The sequence below is a fragment of the Xenopus laevis genome, chromosome 3S, assembly GCF_017654675.1.
Source record: "Xenopus laevis strain J_2021 chromosome 3S, Xenopus_laevis_v10.1, whole genome shotgun sequence".
NCBI lineage: Eukaryota > Metazoa > Chordata > Amphibia > Anura > Pipidae > Xenopus > Xenopus laevis.
In genome coordinates this window covers 122292492-122312115 of record NC_054376.1, presented here as the reverse complement: position 1 = coordinate 122312115, position 19624 = coordinate 122292492, and the positions used below count along the sequence as shown (strand labels likewise).

Genomic DNA, 19624 nt, shown 5'->3' with positions numbered 1-19624 from the left:
TGGTTTGTGCTATGGAGAACTTAATGGCACTGTGGGGAGCTTAATTAGCAACACTAAGCAAATTCGTACCGTTGCCAACCAATTGCAACTTCACTTGCATTACTTTATTGTAGCTGGCCAAACAAGGCCAATCACCCATTGGCTGCCACAGGTTATTGTCCAGGTTGAAGGTTGGTACTTGAGCCCAGCTCCTTCCTCCTGTGTCTGCTTGTCTTTTATCATATCTACACTATAAACAAAATTTATGTATTTTGCTGATTAGATCCCAAATCACTGGAGTGGGAGGTGCCTAACCAATTGCCACCTCCAGTATTTTTTTACTTTTCTTGTCTTTTAAAGCACTGGCAAATGAAAAGAACACTTGGCCGCTCAGAGCCCAAAACTGGCTTCTTAACTAACTTAAGAGGAGCCAGTCACTAAGTCGTCAGCAGCAGCTCCATTAGACTTAAAAACAGTGAAGATGTTTTATTCCAGGACTCTATCACATAATACAAGGAGTGGGCATTTAATTACACTCTTATTTACAAGGAGTCTATCAGTTTGTTCTAATTAGGTTACTTTCTCCTCTGCTTGAAGGGTTTGCCTCTCTTCTCCGACGACTTATGCCCCGGCCCTTTGGGTTTCTGCCCTGGCCTGGGGCTCTTGGATCCAAAACCTTTTTTACTGCCGGAGAACCCTGGCCTGGGGCTCTTGGATCCAAAACCTTTTTTACTGCCGGAGAACCCCGGCCTGGGACTGTTAAATCCAGAACCTTTTTTACTGCCGGAGAACCCTGGCCTGGGACTGTTAAATCCAGAACCTTTTTTACTGCCGGAGAACCCTGGCCTGGGGCTCTTGGATCCAAAACCTTTTTTACTGCCGGAGAACCCTGGCCTGGGGCTCTTGGATCCAAAACCTTTTTTACTGCCGGAGAACCCCGGCCTGGGACTGTTAAATCCAGAACCTTTTTTACTGCCGGAGAACCCTGGCCTGGGACTGTTAAATCCAGAACCTTTTTTACTGCCGGAGAACCCTGGCCTGGGGCTCTTGGATCCAAAACCTTTTTTACTGCCGGAGAACCCCGGCCTGGGACTGTTAAATCCAGAACCTTTTTTACTGCCGGAGAACCCCGGCCTGGGACTGTTAAATCCAGAACCTTTTTTACTGCCAGAGAACCCCGGCCTGGGGCTCTTCGATCCAAACTCCTTTTTATTGCCGGAGAACTTTTTTCCACCATGTTGGGCTTTGTGATCGGTTCCTTTACCTTGGAATTTCTGTCCTTTTAGTTTGACAGCAGATTTGAATTCTTTCCCTCCCACACCGGCGCCATGTTTCTTGGAGGGTGATTTGCTGCCATGAGGCCTGTCGTGCTCCCCTCGTCTGTCGGATTTAAGCTTCTCTCTTCCGGACCCTTTGAACTTCTTTCTGGGGGGCCCTGATATGTAGCTGGACTTTTTCTTGGAGTGGAGGAAGAGATCTGCAGGAAGAGAGGGAAGGAGAGACAATATGAACGCTACATTCTGCAACACAAATCACTGCTAGCTAAAGTTTACCTAGCAACCTAATGGCAATTTTAATCCGGAGGTGATGAAAAGCCACACTAAATAGTCGTTGGCTAGCAGCCTGTCTTTCCAGGCACAGAGGCTGCCATACTTGTTACATTCAGCTGCAGTGCCCTGTACGGACTGTAAATGTTCCATAAATAGAAAGCCTTCAACCTGCTTATGGCCCCTATCCCCTTGGTCAACCAATTATTGTAAGACTGACCCACTAATGGACACATCCCAAGAGAAAATAAACCAATCCTGCAGTTTAATTTACCTTTATCTGGTTCCTCTCCGACTTCCTGTCTGTAATACTCTGCATCGTCATCTTCTGATTGGTCAGCTGGATTCTGCTCTCCCAATGTCCCAGGATCCTCCACTTCACTGTCACTGCCCTCCTCATCCCCGTGTTTCCTCTTCATTCCTGCTAAACTGCGCTTCCTGTGGGTAAAAAACATTTTTAGAAAAACAAATACCTGGATTAATTCCCAGCTGTGAGCACAACCATTCTGTCCATTGACAAAGTCCTCTTATTATGTAATATCCCTGTACAAGAAGCCAGAAGATGTGACGTGATTCCACTGGGGTTGAAGACTGTCAAACAGGGCGGCAAATGGAACGCTCCATTGCAGGGACAACTGCTCCCTAGGTTCTCTCTCAGCCTGTATAGCAACATAGGTATTCACTATACTAATCACTATACTAATCACTATACTAATCACTATACTAATCGATGTACTAATCAACGTACTAATCAACGTACTAATCAACGTACTAATCAACGTACTAATCAACGTACTAATCGCTATACTAATCGCTATACTAATCCTAATCGCTATCCTATTCCCTATCCTATTCCCTATCCTATTCCCTATCCTATTCCCTATCCTATTCCCTATCCTATTCCCTATCCTATTCCCGATACTATTCACAATACTATTCACGATACTATTCACGATACTATTCACTGTATAGGTCAGTGATATGCTCAGGAAGTGTCCAATAATAACTTCCCTCTTCTACTCTGGCAGCCGCCTACTCACTTATTCTCCTCCTTCTGATTCTTCTTGCGTTCCACGTCTCCCTCTTGCTTCTTCTTTCTCTCCTTCTTCTGTCGGACTTTCTTTTCCCTGCTTTCCAATAAGGCCTTGATCTCCTCTTCTGTCTTCTGAACTGAAAGCACAGGAAGAGGGATGGAAGGTAAAAGAAAGACCCATAAGACTGAAGAAGAGACTCCATTAAATTAGAAGGCCACCAACAAAGGAGTTTTACCCCAGAGTGGCCATAGGCCGGAGCCACTTACTGTAGTTGTGATATAACACTTTGCCATCGCTTAGACCCTCTTCTATCTTCACCAGCTGCAAAGTCATGCGGGGGCCAATCTGTTGGGAAACAAGGGATATGTTGTCAGTCCCAGCAGAGACACGAGAGTGCAGTAACATTACAATAGTGGCTAGGGGGTCACTGACCTCTGTCAGTCTTACAGCGCTCTGCTGAGCCTTCATGTTCCCGCGCCCAGCGCACGCCTGCGGCAGTTCTGTTATGTTGTGGTCTCCATCTTGCTCAGCTTCACTCTCCGAGAGGTTGGCTCCTCTGCAAGAAACCAGACATATCCCACAATGCAACGGCTCATCAAACACAACCAGCAGAATCGTATAGGCATTATTTGAAGCATTCATGATGGTCGGTTAAAAGGCAGGTAACTCTTTAAACCAAAAAACAAGTGCTTTCTCAACGTGTTCCCCCTATACTCACTTTACCAGGAGTTCACTGATGTCCTCCCAGCGGCTCATGTTGGGAAATTTCTCCTGGAGGAGTTTCTTCATTCCTTTACTCATCCCAACAGGTACCACCTTCAGGCTGCTGCAAATCACAGGCAGAGCCACGTAAATACACAAACGCTCACTCACATATAAAAAGGACACTAAGAAGCAGCAAAGCTCCAGATATTCCCACAATCCACAGACTTCCCGGCTGCCTCCACTCAACAAGCAACAGCTGCGATACTTACTAATGCCTGAACTCCAACTCCTGTGTTTCATCATTGTAGTTAATAAGGATGCACCTCCTGATGGTGTTTAGGGTGACCTAGAATATTAAAATGAGACGTCACTTACAAGATGGAAGGGGAATCTGTGCATTTTTCTATACCCCAGGTATGTAGAGTAGACAAATGTGCAGATGCTGCAGGTTTATAACAAACGATTGTACTTTATCATTTTGCCTTTAATGGAGCAAAACATTTCCCAGCTTTCCCTGCTGGATGGATCAGTGCGTTTACTTTGCAAAGGATCATGGGTAGCCCTCAGCAGACTATACAGCTTCATCATGTGCATCCAACAGGGAAGCAATGTGATTACTCCAGGTATTATCTACATAGTAATGACTTTAGCTCACCTTGTGCACATTAATGGAGGGAAACATATTCTGGAACATGGTGGCCATAAGCTTGACGTGCATTCCCTGCGTGCCAAAGTTATTGAGCACCAGTAGGGGAGGGTGACTGAACTGCTCCTCATGCATCCGGTGCTTCTTCAGAGAGGAGACCACGTCCTTTACAAGAGAGTACTGGAAGAACAGAAGAAACCATGGTAGAGGCTAGCACCAGGACATGGAGAGAAGCTACATGTTACCTTTGAATGTTTACATTCAATGCTGGAATCTTGGGAGGCTGGAAGATAAATGGCCAGTACTCAACTTGTTCAGCATAAATACAATGAATAAAGCTTGTGCTGAACTTGCTTCTTACTTTCATTCTAATCACAGAAAATAAATTGGGTTTAGTTTCTGAGCTACTGGATACTTATGCCATTCCACGTTTACGTCTCCAAAACAATATGGCAGCACTTATGTCTGTATGCTTTGGGCAGTGTTGCGCCAAAGAAGGAGTCGAGTTGCGCCAAAGAAGGAGCCGAGTTGCGCCAAAGAAGGAGCCGAGTTGCGCCAAAGAAGGAGCCGAGTTGCGCCAAAGAAGGAGCCGAGTTGCGCCAAAGAAGGAGCCGAGTTGCGCCGAGTTGTGCCAAAGAAGGAGCCGAGTTGTGCCAAAGAAGGAGCCATGCCGAACATTTTTTTTTTAAACTTAGGGGCCCTGGCATCTGATTTTTTTTTTAATTGGGGGGGGGCCCTAGTTTGATGATGTTTTTTTTTTTTAACTTGATGGGGCTGGCAGCTGATTATTTTTTCTTTTTTTTTACTTGGTGGGCCCTGGCCACAAAGTTTTTTTTGGGGCCCAGCTAATTCTGATGGTGGCCCTGAATACACCTATAAACCAATATACTCCTCATATACACACTTACCTGGGTCACTTTGAAGCTTAGTGTAGGTCCTTTGGGCAAGCGGACAAATTTCTGCAGAAGGACAGAGAATAGCGTTAGGCTCAAAACCACAATTACCCGCTGTCCATTTCTCAAAGGGCAACACTTACAAAATTGACATTGGTTGAGGTTTTGGTGAAGATCAGGAAATGGGTAACTCCCAGGGGCCCCGCCACTGCCACAAAGTCTTTCAGTGCGTTCTTCTTCCGAACCTGCAGGGGGAAGGTAAAAAGAAGGTAAAAACGATGCGAGGGGACTAAACTGATGTCCATGGAGAACGTGGTTTCTGACACACGCGGCGGTGAAACCGCGACTGCCAGATTACCTTGCAATACGATAGTTGGCTTGGGGTGTAATCATTTAGAGACTTGTCTTGTTCTTGGGGTGACAAATCTGATAAATGATCAGATCTATACATAAGCCAGGTCACGTAATTGCATTAGACAACACAGATCCCTCTACTGACTGATTGGCTGCCTAACAAGAAGGGTCAATAATTATTTGATGGGGCTCCTTCCAGATCAGCAGATTTGTTATTCATGTGGGTCGCCAGACTGCACTAAAATCCTGCACAACATGGGGCTTCTGTCTGTGTGTCCCAAGCTCCTCTGTGCATCTCGGCGCTCTCCAAACTCAACGCTAAATATCTTTGTGTGTCACATGTTCCAAGATTCACCTTTAGAGACCGGGCAGTAAAGGGCTCCATGGCTCTCCGGACATCAGTGATCAACTGCTGCACATTCTTTCCAATCTGCCCTCGGTGGAAGACAAAAGAGTGCGGCACGGCGTTAAAATCTTCCTCTGCGTTGTGATTGGCTGCTGCCCTCTGCTTCTTCTGGTTCTTGGTCTGTATGGGGCGAGAGGCAGACACTGTATTTATTCACCTACACAAGGACTGGGCCAGGCACAGCAACCTGCTCCACTTACTGTTATACTAGAATTCCCCCTACTAATAATATAATAAAATTCCCTCTACAGCTGTCAGAGGACTCTGGGAATTGAAGATTAAAAACATCTCGGGGGCCACCAGTTGCCCAGACCTGGGTCACCCCTTTAAACCTGGACACATAATAAATCCACACCCTGTAGTTAATGTAAGCGAAGGCTACAGAGCGTGAAACCCACTAGTAATACAGCTTTGCAGCTCTCTCCACATCAGGTTTAGTTACCCTTTAATTTCTGTACAGTTTGTATGAAGGGGTTGTTCACCTTTGCGTTAACTTTTAATATGACGTAGAGAGGGATATTCAGAGACAATTTGCAATTGTTTTTAATTTTTTTTATTATTTAAGGTTTTTGACTTATTTAGTGTTTTAATCAGCAGCTCTTTAAGCAATCTGGTTGCTAGGGTACAAATTCCCCCAGCAACCATGCATTGATTTGAATAAAGGGCTGGAATGTGAATAGGAGAGGCCTGGATAGAAAGAGGAGTAATAAAAAGTAACAATATCAGTACATTTGTAGCCTTACAGAGCATTTGTTTTTTTTTAGATGGAGTCAGTGATCCCCATTTGAAAGCTGAAAGGAGTCAGAAGAAAAAGGCAGATAATTATAAAACTATAAAAAAAACAAAAAACAATGAAGACCAATTGAAAAGTTGCTTAGAACTGGCCATTCTATAATATGCTAAAGGTTAACTTAAAGTTGAGCCGCCCCTTACAATCAATAGCTTTCACATTAAGCCCGTCTCCCTGCAGATCTAAAGGGTCTCAGAGGGGCTGCTGGCCGGACACTGCTGTGTAACACCACACTCGGCACATTCCGGAAGATCCCGGGGCTGCATCTCGGCAATCCCCGCAATCCCCACCTTAACTGACACATTCCCGAGCTTCCCGATTCCCTTACCTTATCTTTCCCCATGTTGCCAGAAGAACTTCTCCGGCACCCACGTGGAACAGCGAAACCTCTTCCGCTTCCGCCGCGCGCGCGCTCCTGCTGTCCGTAAGGAAACAAATGGCCGGAGCTTGGGTTCCGCTGGTGGGCAGGGCTGGGAAGGAGGAACTCCTCGTGGTGTCTGTCAGTTCTAGTGGTGGATTTGAGAATATATATGTATTTTAGAATTTCCTACTGGCGATCTCTGCCTTTTCTAAGGGGTTTATTTCATGACATTGTTACTGTCTGGGCACCTCATCTTTGTCTCACTCACTGAGGACTTTGAGATATTATTAAAGGGCACCTGTCATTTAAAGTCATTTACCCCCTGACTGAGGTATAGGAATAACGTAGGGTTCACACCTTTTCCAGAAAAAAATACCGGCCTTCCTATATATTTATCTTTATTCCCTATTAATAACATTGGGATCACTGACCTTCCTATATATTTATCTTTATTCCCTATTAATAACATTGGGATCACTGACCCTCCTATATATTTATCTTTATTCCCTATTAATAACATTGGGATCACTGACCTTCCTATATATTTATCTTTATTCCCTATTAATAACATTGGGATCACTGACCCTCCTATATATTTATCTTTATTCCCTATTAATAACATTGGGATCACTGACCTTCCTATATATTTATCTTTATTCCCTATTAATAACATTGGGATCACTGACCTTCCTATATATTTATCTTTATTCCCTATTAATAACATTGGGATCACTGACCTTCCTATATACTTATCTTTATTCCCTATTAATAACATTGGGATCACTGACCCTCCTATATATTTATCTTTATTCCCTATTAATAACATTGGGATCACTGACCCTTCCTATATATTTATCTTTATTCCCTATTAATAACATTGGGATCACTGACCTTCCTATATATTTATCTTTATTCCCTATTAATAACATTGGGATCACTGACCTTCCTATATATTTATCTTTATTCCCTATTAATAACATTGGGATCACTGACCTTCCTATATATTTATCTTTATTCCTATTAATAACATTGAGATCACTGACCTTCCTATATATTTATCTTTATTCCCTATTAATAACATTGGGATCACTGACCCTCCTATATATTTATCTTTATTCCCTATTAATAACATTGGGATCACTGACCCTCCTATATATTTATCTTTATTCCCTATTAATAACATTGGGATCACTGACCTTCCTATATATTTATCTTTATTCCCTATTAATAACATTGGGATCACTGACCTTCCTATATATTTATCTTTATTCCCTATTAATAACATTGGGATCACTGACCTTCCTATATATTTATCTTTATTCCCTATTAATAACATTGGGATCACTGACCCTCCTATATATTTATCTTTATTCCCTATTAATAACATTGGGATCACTGACCTTCCTATATATTTATCTTTATTCCCTATTAATAACATTGGGATCACTGACCTTCCTATATATTTATCTTTATTCCCTATTAATAACATTGGGATCACTGACCTTCCTATATATTTAGGCAAAAATTATAAATATACAGGAAGGCCGGTATTTTTTTCCCCTAACCTCAACATGGTGGGGGCAGCTTTTTCAGGTCATGGGCCATATCAGACATTTACACTTCAGAAGTGAGGAGAAGGTAAGCCTAGTATTAGAAACAGGAATCAGATGGTTTACCTAGGGTTTAAGAGTGCCGTCTGTTCATTTTTGACCGAAGTTATTTGGTTTTCCTAAGGGCTTTTCAGGTCACAACTGCCTATTTTCAAAGCATCGCCGACATGAGGCACAAACATGCCCCAAATGTCATAACCCGATGTGGTTAGAGCTAGGAGCCAGATGTCAAGCCTAGAGTTGCAGCCAAGAATGGAATGGAAGGCCTAGAGTTAGAGCCAGGATATCAGGTGGCAGGGCTAGGGTTAGAATAAGTAAGGAATCGGATGGCAGGCCTAGAGTTAAAGCCAGGCTATCTGATGGCAGGCCTAGGGTTAGAGTCAGGATATCAGGTGGCAGGGCTAGAGCTAGGAATCGAATGGCAAGCCTAGGGTTAAAATCAGGAATCGGATGACAGGCCTAGGGTTAGAACCAGGATATTGGATGGCGGGCCTATGGTTAGAGCCAGGAATCAGATGGCAGCCCTAGGGTTAGAGCCAGGAATTGAATGGTGGCCTAGGGTTAGAGCCAGGAATCAGATGGCAGACTTAGCGTTAGAGCCAGGAATCAGATGGAGGGCTTATGGTTACAGTCATGAATCAAATGGCAGGGGCAGAGTTAGGCTGGCCATAGACACAATGATTTGATTGTATAAATCTCAGTTTCGTACGATTTCCTGTGCTGTGTGTGGAGTGTACCGACATTTTTCGTGGCATTCCGATCGGTCGTTCAGACAATTGGACAGGTTATAAAATTTCTGTCGGCTGCCGATAATATCTCTGCGTATATTGCCGATCTGACGATATCAGAGGGAGACTGTCACCAGCTTTTGTCGGACATAACTTTCGTAGGATTACTGTCAGGGGCAGAACATCGGCTGATCTGTTCTTTTACTACTTTATTTGATCTGAATGGTTAGTGGCAGGTCTGGAGATGGCACAGAATGATCGTTCGTCCGACATGAAGGTAAATCTGCACGTCTATGACCAGCTTAAGAGCCAGGAATAAAATGGAGGGCTTATGGTTACAGCCATGGATCGGATGGCAGGCGCAGCGTTAGAGCCAGGAATCAGATGCGTGTACAAGTTATTAGTTAACTTGTAACAAAAGTGAACAGATATATAAATGTATTCCCAACACTTAGGAGCAAATTCATCAAGGGTCGAATATCGAGGGTTATGAAAATCCTTTGACTTCGAATATCGAAGTCGAAGGATTTTGCGCAAATACTGCGATCGAAGGAATAATCGTTCGATTGAACGATTCGAAGGATTTTAATCCAACGATTGAAGGATTATCCTTCGACCAAAAAAAGTTAGCCAAGCCTATGGGGACCTTCCCCATAGGCTAACATTGGGTTCGGTAGCTTTTAGGTGGCGAACTAGGGGGTCGAAGTTTTTTCTTAAAGAGACAGTACTTCGACTATTGAATGGTCGAATAGTCGAACGATTTTTAGTTTGAATCCTTCGATTCAAAGTCGAAGGTCGAAGTAGCCCATTCGATGGTCGAAGTAGCAAAAAAAACACTTCGAAATTCGACGTTTTTTTTCTTCTATTCCTTCACTCGAAGTTAATGAATTGGCCCCTTAGTTTTGGATGAGGACCACATTTCAGTGACTATAGGTAATAAATGTGCAGGTCCATAAAGGGAATTATCCATGCAGATAGTCAGTACAGATCCATAGTGACATCTAGTGGATGAAAACTGGAACACAATAATGCTTTATTTTTGTCATCTGATTTGGCATATAAATTAGTGTAAATTGTTTTATCCTTTTATCAGACAAATCTTATTTACTATTCCACACATGGGTAAAGTTTATGGCATATCTAGAGACTCAACAAAGTCTATGTAGGTGTGTTCCAGTCTGTGCCCAAATATATTTGCATAAGCAAGAGCCATAATCGCCCCATACATTTTAAAGGCTGTACTGTATTGGTCACTGAATTTAACGTAATTTTTTTCTTCAACACAATTTGCAAACAATTCCAAATGAAAATGTGTTGGCATTACACAAATGCTCATTGATATACTGCTTCTTTATGCATGTTATCTGACAGAGGGAGACTTCTCCACCCGAAACCTTATTTTTCTTTTCTTTCTTTTTCAGTTAAATTTATTATAATGTGGAATAAATATTAAATATATTACACACCCAGTTGTTAAAAAACAGGTCAGAGATTCATGAGAAAATACATTTTGCTAGGAGGCAAACATAAAAACCCCAACAAAAAAGAAAAGAAAAGTATAAGTAAACCTTTGAAATAAGTGAATGTAAAATTGATGAGGGGGCTATTCTAAGCACTTTTGTAATTTACATTCATTGTTTATTTTATATCTATTCCAAGATATTAAGGGATACATGTGCTGTTAATATGAATGAATTTTGTTACAACAGCACCACCTGCTGGTCAGTTTCCAACCAGTCTGACCACCAAGTAGTCAAGGAAGTTGTCAGGAGAAAGAAAGAGGCTGCTCTGATGTTCTTCTGCTTAGGAAAGATGTGAGAAAGGTTTCTAATTATTTTTCTAATTAGAAGAACATCAGAGCAGCCTCTTTCTTTCTCCTGACAACTTCCTTGACTACTTGGTGGTCAGACTGGTGGGAAACTGTCCAGTAGGTGGCGCTGTTGTAAAAAAAAATTAATTCATATTAACAGCATGTGTATCCCTTAATATCTTAAATTCTTGAATGCATGCTTATTTATGAAAATACTTGGCTTTCAAAACCCAGTTGAGTTAAAATTTTAAAATTTGAGTAAAAACAACACAGTAAAATCGCAGTAAAATCACGGTTTGCCTATTATTTTCAATGGTTTTGCCAAATTTTAAATTCAATTCGAAAATTAAAAATTCACTCCCATTCACTTCCGCATGAACTCGCCAACTAGATACAATTATAACGATTTCAGATAAGCAAAGATAGAATTGTAACAATTTAATAAAAGCAGGTCTCTTGGGGGAACTGAGACTCACAGCTTCATGAGCAATCTCATCTTAATGAGCAAAACTGTAATAAAACATAAAACATGGCAGTAATCTCCCAGAAATGTGTTCAAACTTTCATAACCTGCCAAATTTTGTAAAATGGACATGGTAATTAGGGGGTGTTGCTTTACACATCTTTTTTGTCCCTCTTTCCATTTCTCAAATGTTGGATCGCTATAACCTAACATAGGTCTATTGTTAGATAGTTCCAGGATGCGATAATTGTCTGGTTTCCTGCTCTTGACCCTTGCCTGTCCCTGACCTCTGCTTATTTGCTGCCTGTACCGACCTTTGCCTGCTACTGAACATTCTTCCGGATCCTGACTTTATACTGTGTTACTGATTGGTTTTGACTAGGGATGCACCGAATCCACTATTTGCGATTCGGCCGAATCCCCGAATCCTTAGTGAAAGATTCGGCCGAATCCCGAACTGAATCCTAATTTGCAGATGCAAATTAGGGTCAGGAAAGGAAAAAGTAGAAAAAAATCTTCTTTTGTGACGGAAAGTCATGTGATTTCCTTACCTGCCCCTAATTTACATATGCAAATTAGAATTCAGATTCGGTTCGGCCAGGCAGAAGGATTCGGCCTGGTTGAACTTTAAGACCTGGCGGCATCCATGAAGCAGAGGGCTCCTCCTGAAGTGGAAGGCAGCTGTTATAGGCAGAAGTATGAGCTGTGTCCAGAACCTTGGAGCTCTGCCAACCTATCAGTCAGAATTTTTGTAAATATTGTAAATCCCTGATGAATCAGCAAAATTAGTCAATAAGGTAACAAAGGATCTTTGGGAATGAGTTTGACAGTAAATGTAAGGCTTGATTGAAGATATTTTCCACTGGGAAAATGTCATTAAATAAATCTTTCAATGGGGCAACTTTATGGCAAATGTAAAAAGGGAAGTGCACCAGGACCTCCTTCTTTGTCTTTCTTCAGGTTTTTAAAAAGTAGTAACCAGAGACTTAAAGGAGAAGGAAAGGCTAACATTAAGTAAGCTTTATCAGAAAGGTCTATACAAATACATCAGTAAACCCTCAAAGTAATGCTGCTCTGAGTCCTCTGTCAAAAGAAACACCACATTTCTTTCCTTCTATTGTGTACTCATGGGCTTCTGTATCAGACTTCCTGTTTTCAGCATAAACCTCCAGGGCTAGGGCTTGAGCATGCTCAGTTTGCGCCTCTCTGCCCCTCCCTTCCCCCCCTCCCCTCCCTGCTGTAATATGAGCCCAGAGATATGAGTGAGCAGGTGGAGACTCAAGCAGGAAGTGATGTCACACCAAGCTAATACGGCAGCTTCTATCCTAGACAAACAGAGAGTTTCTAGAGCTGTTTACTCAGGTATGGTAAAGCATTTTCAGAATAAATATAGTGTTATAGCTTGCACTATTGTGTTTAATCTATCGGCATTACAATGCTTCGGTATCTTTCCTTCTCCTTTAAGAGTATCCACTTTATTAAGAGAAACCTAAGGGCAATGTTTTTTGTTTTGGTAATCTTTACTAGTAAAAGTATGGTTAAAATTGTTCCAGGTTTTACGAAGATTTGCAAGAAACTTGTTATATCTATTCTTTTGTTATGAAATCTAAATCTAGAAAATGCAGTATAACATTGATCTTTCAAGGTTCTTTGCTTTTGAGTATTCAAAATTTGCTTACATTTATCACCATTTTGTTTGGTGGGAACATTTTTAAAATGACTTGGCACAGAAAATTCTTTGTTAAACCTCAGAATTCCCATCTTATAGGTTGCCTCTGATTACAGGTTTCCAGGTATCCCAAAACAATGGGAGGTCATTTTGATGGGATGTTCAGGAATATATTTAGCCTTTTAGTCACCATGTTGGTAAAGTTCATCCTATCTCACGAAACATTAGGGTTTAAAATATCTAGTAGGAGACCTCAGTTTCACCTCACCATGGCAGGATCAATCCTGAAGAGTAAAAAACAATCTCTTCTTGTTCCGATTTAAGAGAAATCTGTTTCCGCGGGGTGACAAGTTCTCCAAATATCAATTTATTTTGTTTTTTTATAGGAAAGGAAAAATACATTTAGATTTGGGAAAAGGAACCATGACCAAACATGGAATTCACTGAAGTCTTCTCCACAATCAATCAGTTTAAAACACCTCATTATTATAATAATTGGGAGCATATTAAGACATAAATTCCAAGACTAAAAAAGAGCAAAGAGCAATCTTACCTTTTGATCAACTTTAAAATTGAGAATATGGATATTAAGGTACTTATGAAATATAATGATTACCCCAAACCTATATACTACACAGAGCTTATTTAACCCCTCTAACCCTCAGACATTTCCACCAAATGCAGTCATCACCTGTCCCAGATTCCACTCTGATATAACTTACTTTTACCATCTAATTTGGACCTGCCAGGTCTAATTAGTGGGGAACACATAATCAAATTAATATGTAACCATATTTTGGCTTATAAAGGCAACTACCAAGTGGTAGCATAGAGCATGGGTTACATTGGACGCTCTTTCAGCAGGAGTCTTTCTTGCAGTACAGCAGTAAAGAGTGAATGAAGTTTAGCATCGCACAAGTCACATGACCTGGGGCAACTGAAAAACTGACAATATGTCTAGCCCCATGTCAGTTTTCAAAATGAAAAATAAAAAAATCTGTTTGCTCTTTTGAAACATTTCAGTGCAGAGGTCTTCTGAAGCAGCACTATTAAAGGTTAGTGTAAAAAATAAGAATGTACCAGTGCATTATATTCATTTAGATATCGAAGAAATGTGCTTTAAAAACTAGTGTTTCAGGCTGATTTATTGAATATTTCTGCAAAAACCCTAATAATCCCTCCCTTCTATTCCACTTGCTGCTCCCTGAATTCCCAGGCTGTGCACTCAGCTCCCTGCACTGTAGGACAGGAACCAATCAGCAGCTAGCAGGACCTGATAGGGAACTGAAGCCTGTCTTTACTTGTGTGACTGCAGGGCTGTGATTGGCTGTCCCCTCCTACTGTGCTTCTGGCATTAGGACACACCCACCCCTCATTTGAAACACAGACAGGGACCAGAGAACATCTATATGGAGCTCCAATAAAGGGGCTATTTTTAAAGATAATATACATTTTTAGCCCAATGTAAAAGCAACACCACATATTACTTATAATTGCCTACAAAATTAGGTTTTTTTTCATTTATCCTATATGTCTTCTTTAACTGATGCTTTTTGAAAAAAAGTTTTCCCCTGACAGTATCCCTTTAAGTAAATAACCCTCCATATAACATCTCCCATTGCTCCATATAACCCTCCCTATAACTCCTCCTATTGCTCCATATAACCCTCCCTATAACTCCTCCTATTGCTCCATATAACCCTCCCTATAACTCCTCCTATTGCTCCATATAACCCTCCCTATAACTCCTACTATTGCTCCATATAATCCTCCCTATAACTCCTCCTATTGCTCCATATAACCCTCCCTATAACTCCTCCTATTGCTCCATATAACCCTCCCTATAACTCCTCCCATTGCTCCATATAATCCTCCCTATAACTCCTCCTATTGCTCCATATAACCCTCCCTATAACTCCTCCTATTGCTCCATATAACCCTCCCTATAACTCCTCCTACTGCTCCATATAACCCTCCCTATAACTCCTCTTATTGCTCCATATAACCCTCCCTATAACTCCTCCTATTGCTCCATATAACCCTCCCTATAACTCCTCCTATTGCTCCATATAACCCTCCCTATAACTCCTCCTATTGCTCCATATAACCCTCCCTATAACTCCTCCTATTGCTCCATATAACCCTCCCTATAACTCCTCCTATTGCTCCATATAACCCTCCCTATAACTCCTCCTATTGTTCCATACAACCCTCCCTATAACTCCTCCTATTGATCCATATAACCCCTCCCTATAACTCCTCCTATTGCTCCATATAATCCTCCCTATAACTCCTCCTATTGCTCCATATAACCCTCCCTATAACTCCTCCTATTGCTCCATATAATCCTCCCTATAACTCCTCCTATTGCTCCATATAACCCTCCCTATAACTCCTCCTACTGCTCCATATAACCCTCCCTATAACTCCTCCTATTGCTCCATATAACCCTCCCTATAACTCCTCCTATTGCTCCATATAACCCTCCCTATAACTCCTCCTACTGCTCCATATAACCCTCCCTATAACTCCTCCTATTGCTCCATATAACCCTCCCTATAACTCATCCTATTGCTTCATATAACCCCTACGTACTGTTCTATATAATCCTTACTTTATCTTGTTTTTATCCCTTCTTCTGAGGTATAAGATTATACATAATATATAAGATTATATTTTTTATACATATTTATATACAAATAAACTGGTTATCAACAAGTAAAAGCACAGTAAGGCAGGGAGACACATTTAAAATCATAATTTTTGAAAAATAATCCCAGAACCGTGCTTAAAGGTAAAAAGTATATGTTTATTTCACATATTAAAAGTCAAAAATTACCCCATTATACCGCCTAACGCGTTTCATGCTTACCTAGCACTTAGTCATAGGCAATCTCTAACAAACTAACTTCTTCTGTTCCTTAAATAGCTGCTCACAAGAGCCCTCCCCACAATAAAACCAATCACAGTTCAACACACATGTTACATCTAACAATTGTTCAAAGCCGGGTTATTGGCTCAATTTATCAGTTGTTTAACATCACATGGTTTGTATATTGTATAATCCATGTTACAGGGTATTGTAGAAAACAGTATAAGTTATACAAAGTCATAAAAAAGTCTTAAAATCTTATGTATAGCAAGTTACATCAAAGGTATAATTTAATCCAAGTGGCAACCTGGTTTGTAAGTGGAATATCCAGTATCCTTCTCTTTTACGCAATTTTGTCAGAAAATCTCCTCCTCTAGTACCTAGTCTAATCTGTTCTATCCCTTGTATGGACAAATATTTTAAATTACTCTCATTACATTCTGCGAAATGTCTAGTGACATTGGTTTTGTTACTCAGCTTAATATTTTTTATTTGGTTAAAGGGATACTGTCATGGGAAAATTTTTTTTTTCAAAATGAATCAGTTAATAGTGCTGCTCCAGCAGAATTCTGCACTGAAATCCATTTCTCAAAAGAGCAAACAGATTTTTTTATATTCAATTTTGAAATCTGACATGGGGCTAGACATTTTGTCAATTTCCCAGCTGCCCCTGGTCATGTGACTTGTGCCTGCACTTTAGGAGAGAAATGCTTTCTGGCAGGCTGCTGTTTTTCCTTCTCAATGTAACTGAATGTGTCTCAGTGGGACATGGGTTATTACTATTGAGTGTTGTTCTTAGTCAGCTGTTATCTTGTGTTAGGGAGCTGTTATCTGGTTACGTTCCCATTGTTCTTTTGTTTGGCTGCTGGGGGGGAAAAGGGAGGGGGTGATATCACTTCAACTTGCAGTACAGCAGTAAAGAGTGATTGAAGTTTATCAGAGCACAAGTCACATGACTTGGGGCAGCTGGGAAATTGACAAAATGTCTAGCCCCATGTCAGATTTCAAAATTTAATATAAAAAAATCTGTTTGCTCTTTTGAGAAATGGATTTCAGTGCAGAATTCTGATGGAGCAGCACTATTAACTGATTCATTTTGAAAAATTTTTTTTTCCCCATGACAGTATCCCTTTAATGTGTTCTCTCATGCGTTCTTTCAATGATCTGGTAGTGCTCCCCACATATTGTTTGCCACATCTAGTACAAGTAATGAGGTAAACAATCCCTTTACTACAGCAATTAATATATTGTTTGATCCCATATGTATTCTTAGTTACTGTCAAACAGAATTCTTGCTGAAGAGCTACTGGGGAGAAGAGCAGTAAGATGGGAATGTAGAGTGGAGGCAAGTGTTGAGCCTGTTGGATGTGCAAAGTGGATCAGGTCTAAAAGGATAAAGGAAGGTTGGAGATTGACATGACAATACCAGCAACAGCGGGACAGGGGTGACATGAATACAATCCAGTCTGGTGAAGGGGGCAGAAGGGTGAGATAAAGGTATGGGGGCTGTAATTGGATAGGCTATGGTATGGGGGGGTGAGGGACAGGAGAGAGACAAACAAGGACATGGGGATGGTGAAAGGGATAAAAGGCAAAGGTAAGTGATCTAGGTGAGGATAATCATGGTGGGGGCAGGATTAGACTTGGAAAAGGAGAGAGTGGAATGGTCATCTTGGTCATTCTGCTTATTGGAAGAAGGTCCCACTGGAGGTCAATAGTAGGAGAGCTGGGAGAATCTGAAGGCAAGGACAGAACGCTGCATTAGATAATCTTTCCGTTCAGTGCTTGGAGAAATGATGCTGTCTCAGCATGCACAGCAGAGCTACAATGTCAGACAGTGAATCACCCTGTACTGTCACTATTGGCTGGTGTTTCAGATCAGATAAGAGCTACATTACAATGAAGATACCAGCATGTCATTGCCAAGGTACTGATAAATGGACAAGGAGAGTAGGAAGACACACAGACAATCCTGGTGAGTATTTAAGCAAATTTTACTCCTTCTCTCAATGAACATCTTCGTTTTGCAGCTCAAGAGTATTTTTTAAATTCTCATTACAGCCAGAAATCTCTATAGATATTGTACCTGTACCACCTGGTATTGACATCTTTCAACCCAAGGAGAGAGCATGAGGATGGCACTACTCATGAGGATAATGCTGGATCTTCAGCCGGCCGGCTAGTTTACAGAATTAAATGTATTGCAGTTTCAACTGTAAATATTTAAAAAAAAAATTTCTTGGAACATTTCTTCTAGCAAAAATATTGTTCTGGCCCTTTAATGATGTCTAAAATAGAACTCTTCTAACTGTAATATAACAATATGGAATTGGTATTAACATGGACTATGCTAATATCAGTTTTGGGGGAGTTCATGATTTTTTTTTGTTAATGTAAAATATTGTAAATGTAAAATAACCCAAACCAGTGGTGCCATATTAGATGGACCAATAGCCACATGTTCGCTGCATTGCCCAATATTACCCCTCCCAATGGTTATGTTTCTTTTTTTTTTCCAAAAAATACCTGCTTGTAAATTGCTTTTTCTCATGACAGATGGGGGCAGTTATGGGTGGGGATGAAGTTGGCCTAAGTTCCCAAAGTAGGAATTCTCAGTTATAAATCCACTATTAATGAAAATGGAATTCAGTCCTGTGTGCCATAAAGTTTGTGGTCTGGGTGCCTATTACAGCCTTCATCATCACATATCATATATTGTACATCAAACTGTCTATTTATAGCTAAATAGTGTGGATTTTGAAACTTTCAAAAAAGTGCATTTTTCAGTTTTCTGTGTATAATGTATAAAAGACTGTGCACGCACAACCGAGTAAATAGTATTACTAGTAATACTAGGTGGCCCTGCACCCTGCTTGCTCACTGCCATCTGGCGACTGCCGCCAATTCAACCCACAACTGGCGCTCTATCTGCTAGAGACCAACCCCCTGCTCGCTCACCAGTTACTCACAAAATTGATGAGGGGGTTATTCTAAGAACTTTTGTAATTTACATTGATTATTTATTTACTTTCTATTCCAAGATATTAAGGGATACATGTGCTGTTAATATGAATGAATTTTGTTACAACACCGCCACCTGCTGGTCAGTTTCCCACCAGTCTGACCACCAAGTAGTCAAGGAAGTTGTCAGGAGAAAGAAAGAGGCTGCTCTGATGTTCTTCTGCTTAGGAAAAGAATTAGAAACCTTTCTCACATCTTTCCTAAGCAGAAGAACATCAGAGCAGCCTCTTTCTTTCTCCTGACAACTTCCTTGACTACTTGGTGGTCAGACTGGTGGGAAACTGACCAGCAGGTGGTGCTGTTTTAACAAAATTCATTCATTATATAGTAGACAAGCACCGATTAATAAGGAGAATGTGGTATTTGATTTTCTCTGTATGATGTTAATAGAAAGGTTGGGATATCTATTTGGCGATCAGGTTTTTGCAAATTAAACTGGGCAGGCAATGTACGATGAAGATCTACACCAAGATCCATAAAAGCATGAGAGATGTACAAGAGGATGTATACACATACAAATGAAACCTATGCTGATGACATGGATGAATGGGAGATTCTTAGCTAGAACGCTATGAGCATGTGATCTCTTTTGACTACCATAAAACCTGCCTGAAGTGGCAGAGATAGCTTTGAAACAAGGACAAAGGTGCTAGAGGGTCCATCAGAACCTTGTTTGTTTACACCATAACATCTGCTCTTATAAAGGACCATGTAGTGGCATCCTTAAAGGGACCGA

General features: G+C 40.9%; 1 protein-coding gene across 1 annotated transcript; it reads right to left on the bottom strand.

Annotated features, from left to right (window-relative positions):
- Window positions 1-450: 450 nt before the first annotated feature.
- ppan.S (peter pan homolog S homeolog) lies at window positions 451-6797 on the bottom strand (the record flags this gene model as incomplete). The annotated part of the gene is given in 15 exon segments (NM_001204854.1): window positions 451-655; window positions 752-799; window positions 896-1017; window positions 1114-1456; window positions 1801-1964; window positions 2567-2696; window positions 2827-2905; window positions 2993-3116; window positions 3279-3386; window positions 3535-3611; window positions 3921-4091; window positions 4820-4870; window positions 4948-5049; window positions 5514-5684; window positions 6683-6797. Coding segments are annotated over 15 exon segments (1806 nt in total). The 3' UTR covers window positions 451-554.
- Window positions 6798-19624: the final 12827 nt, after the last annotated feature.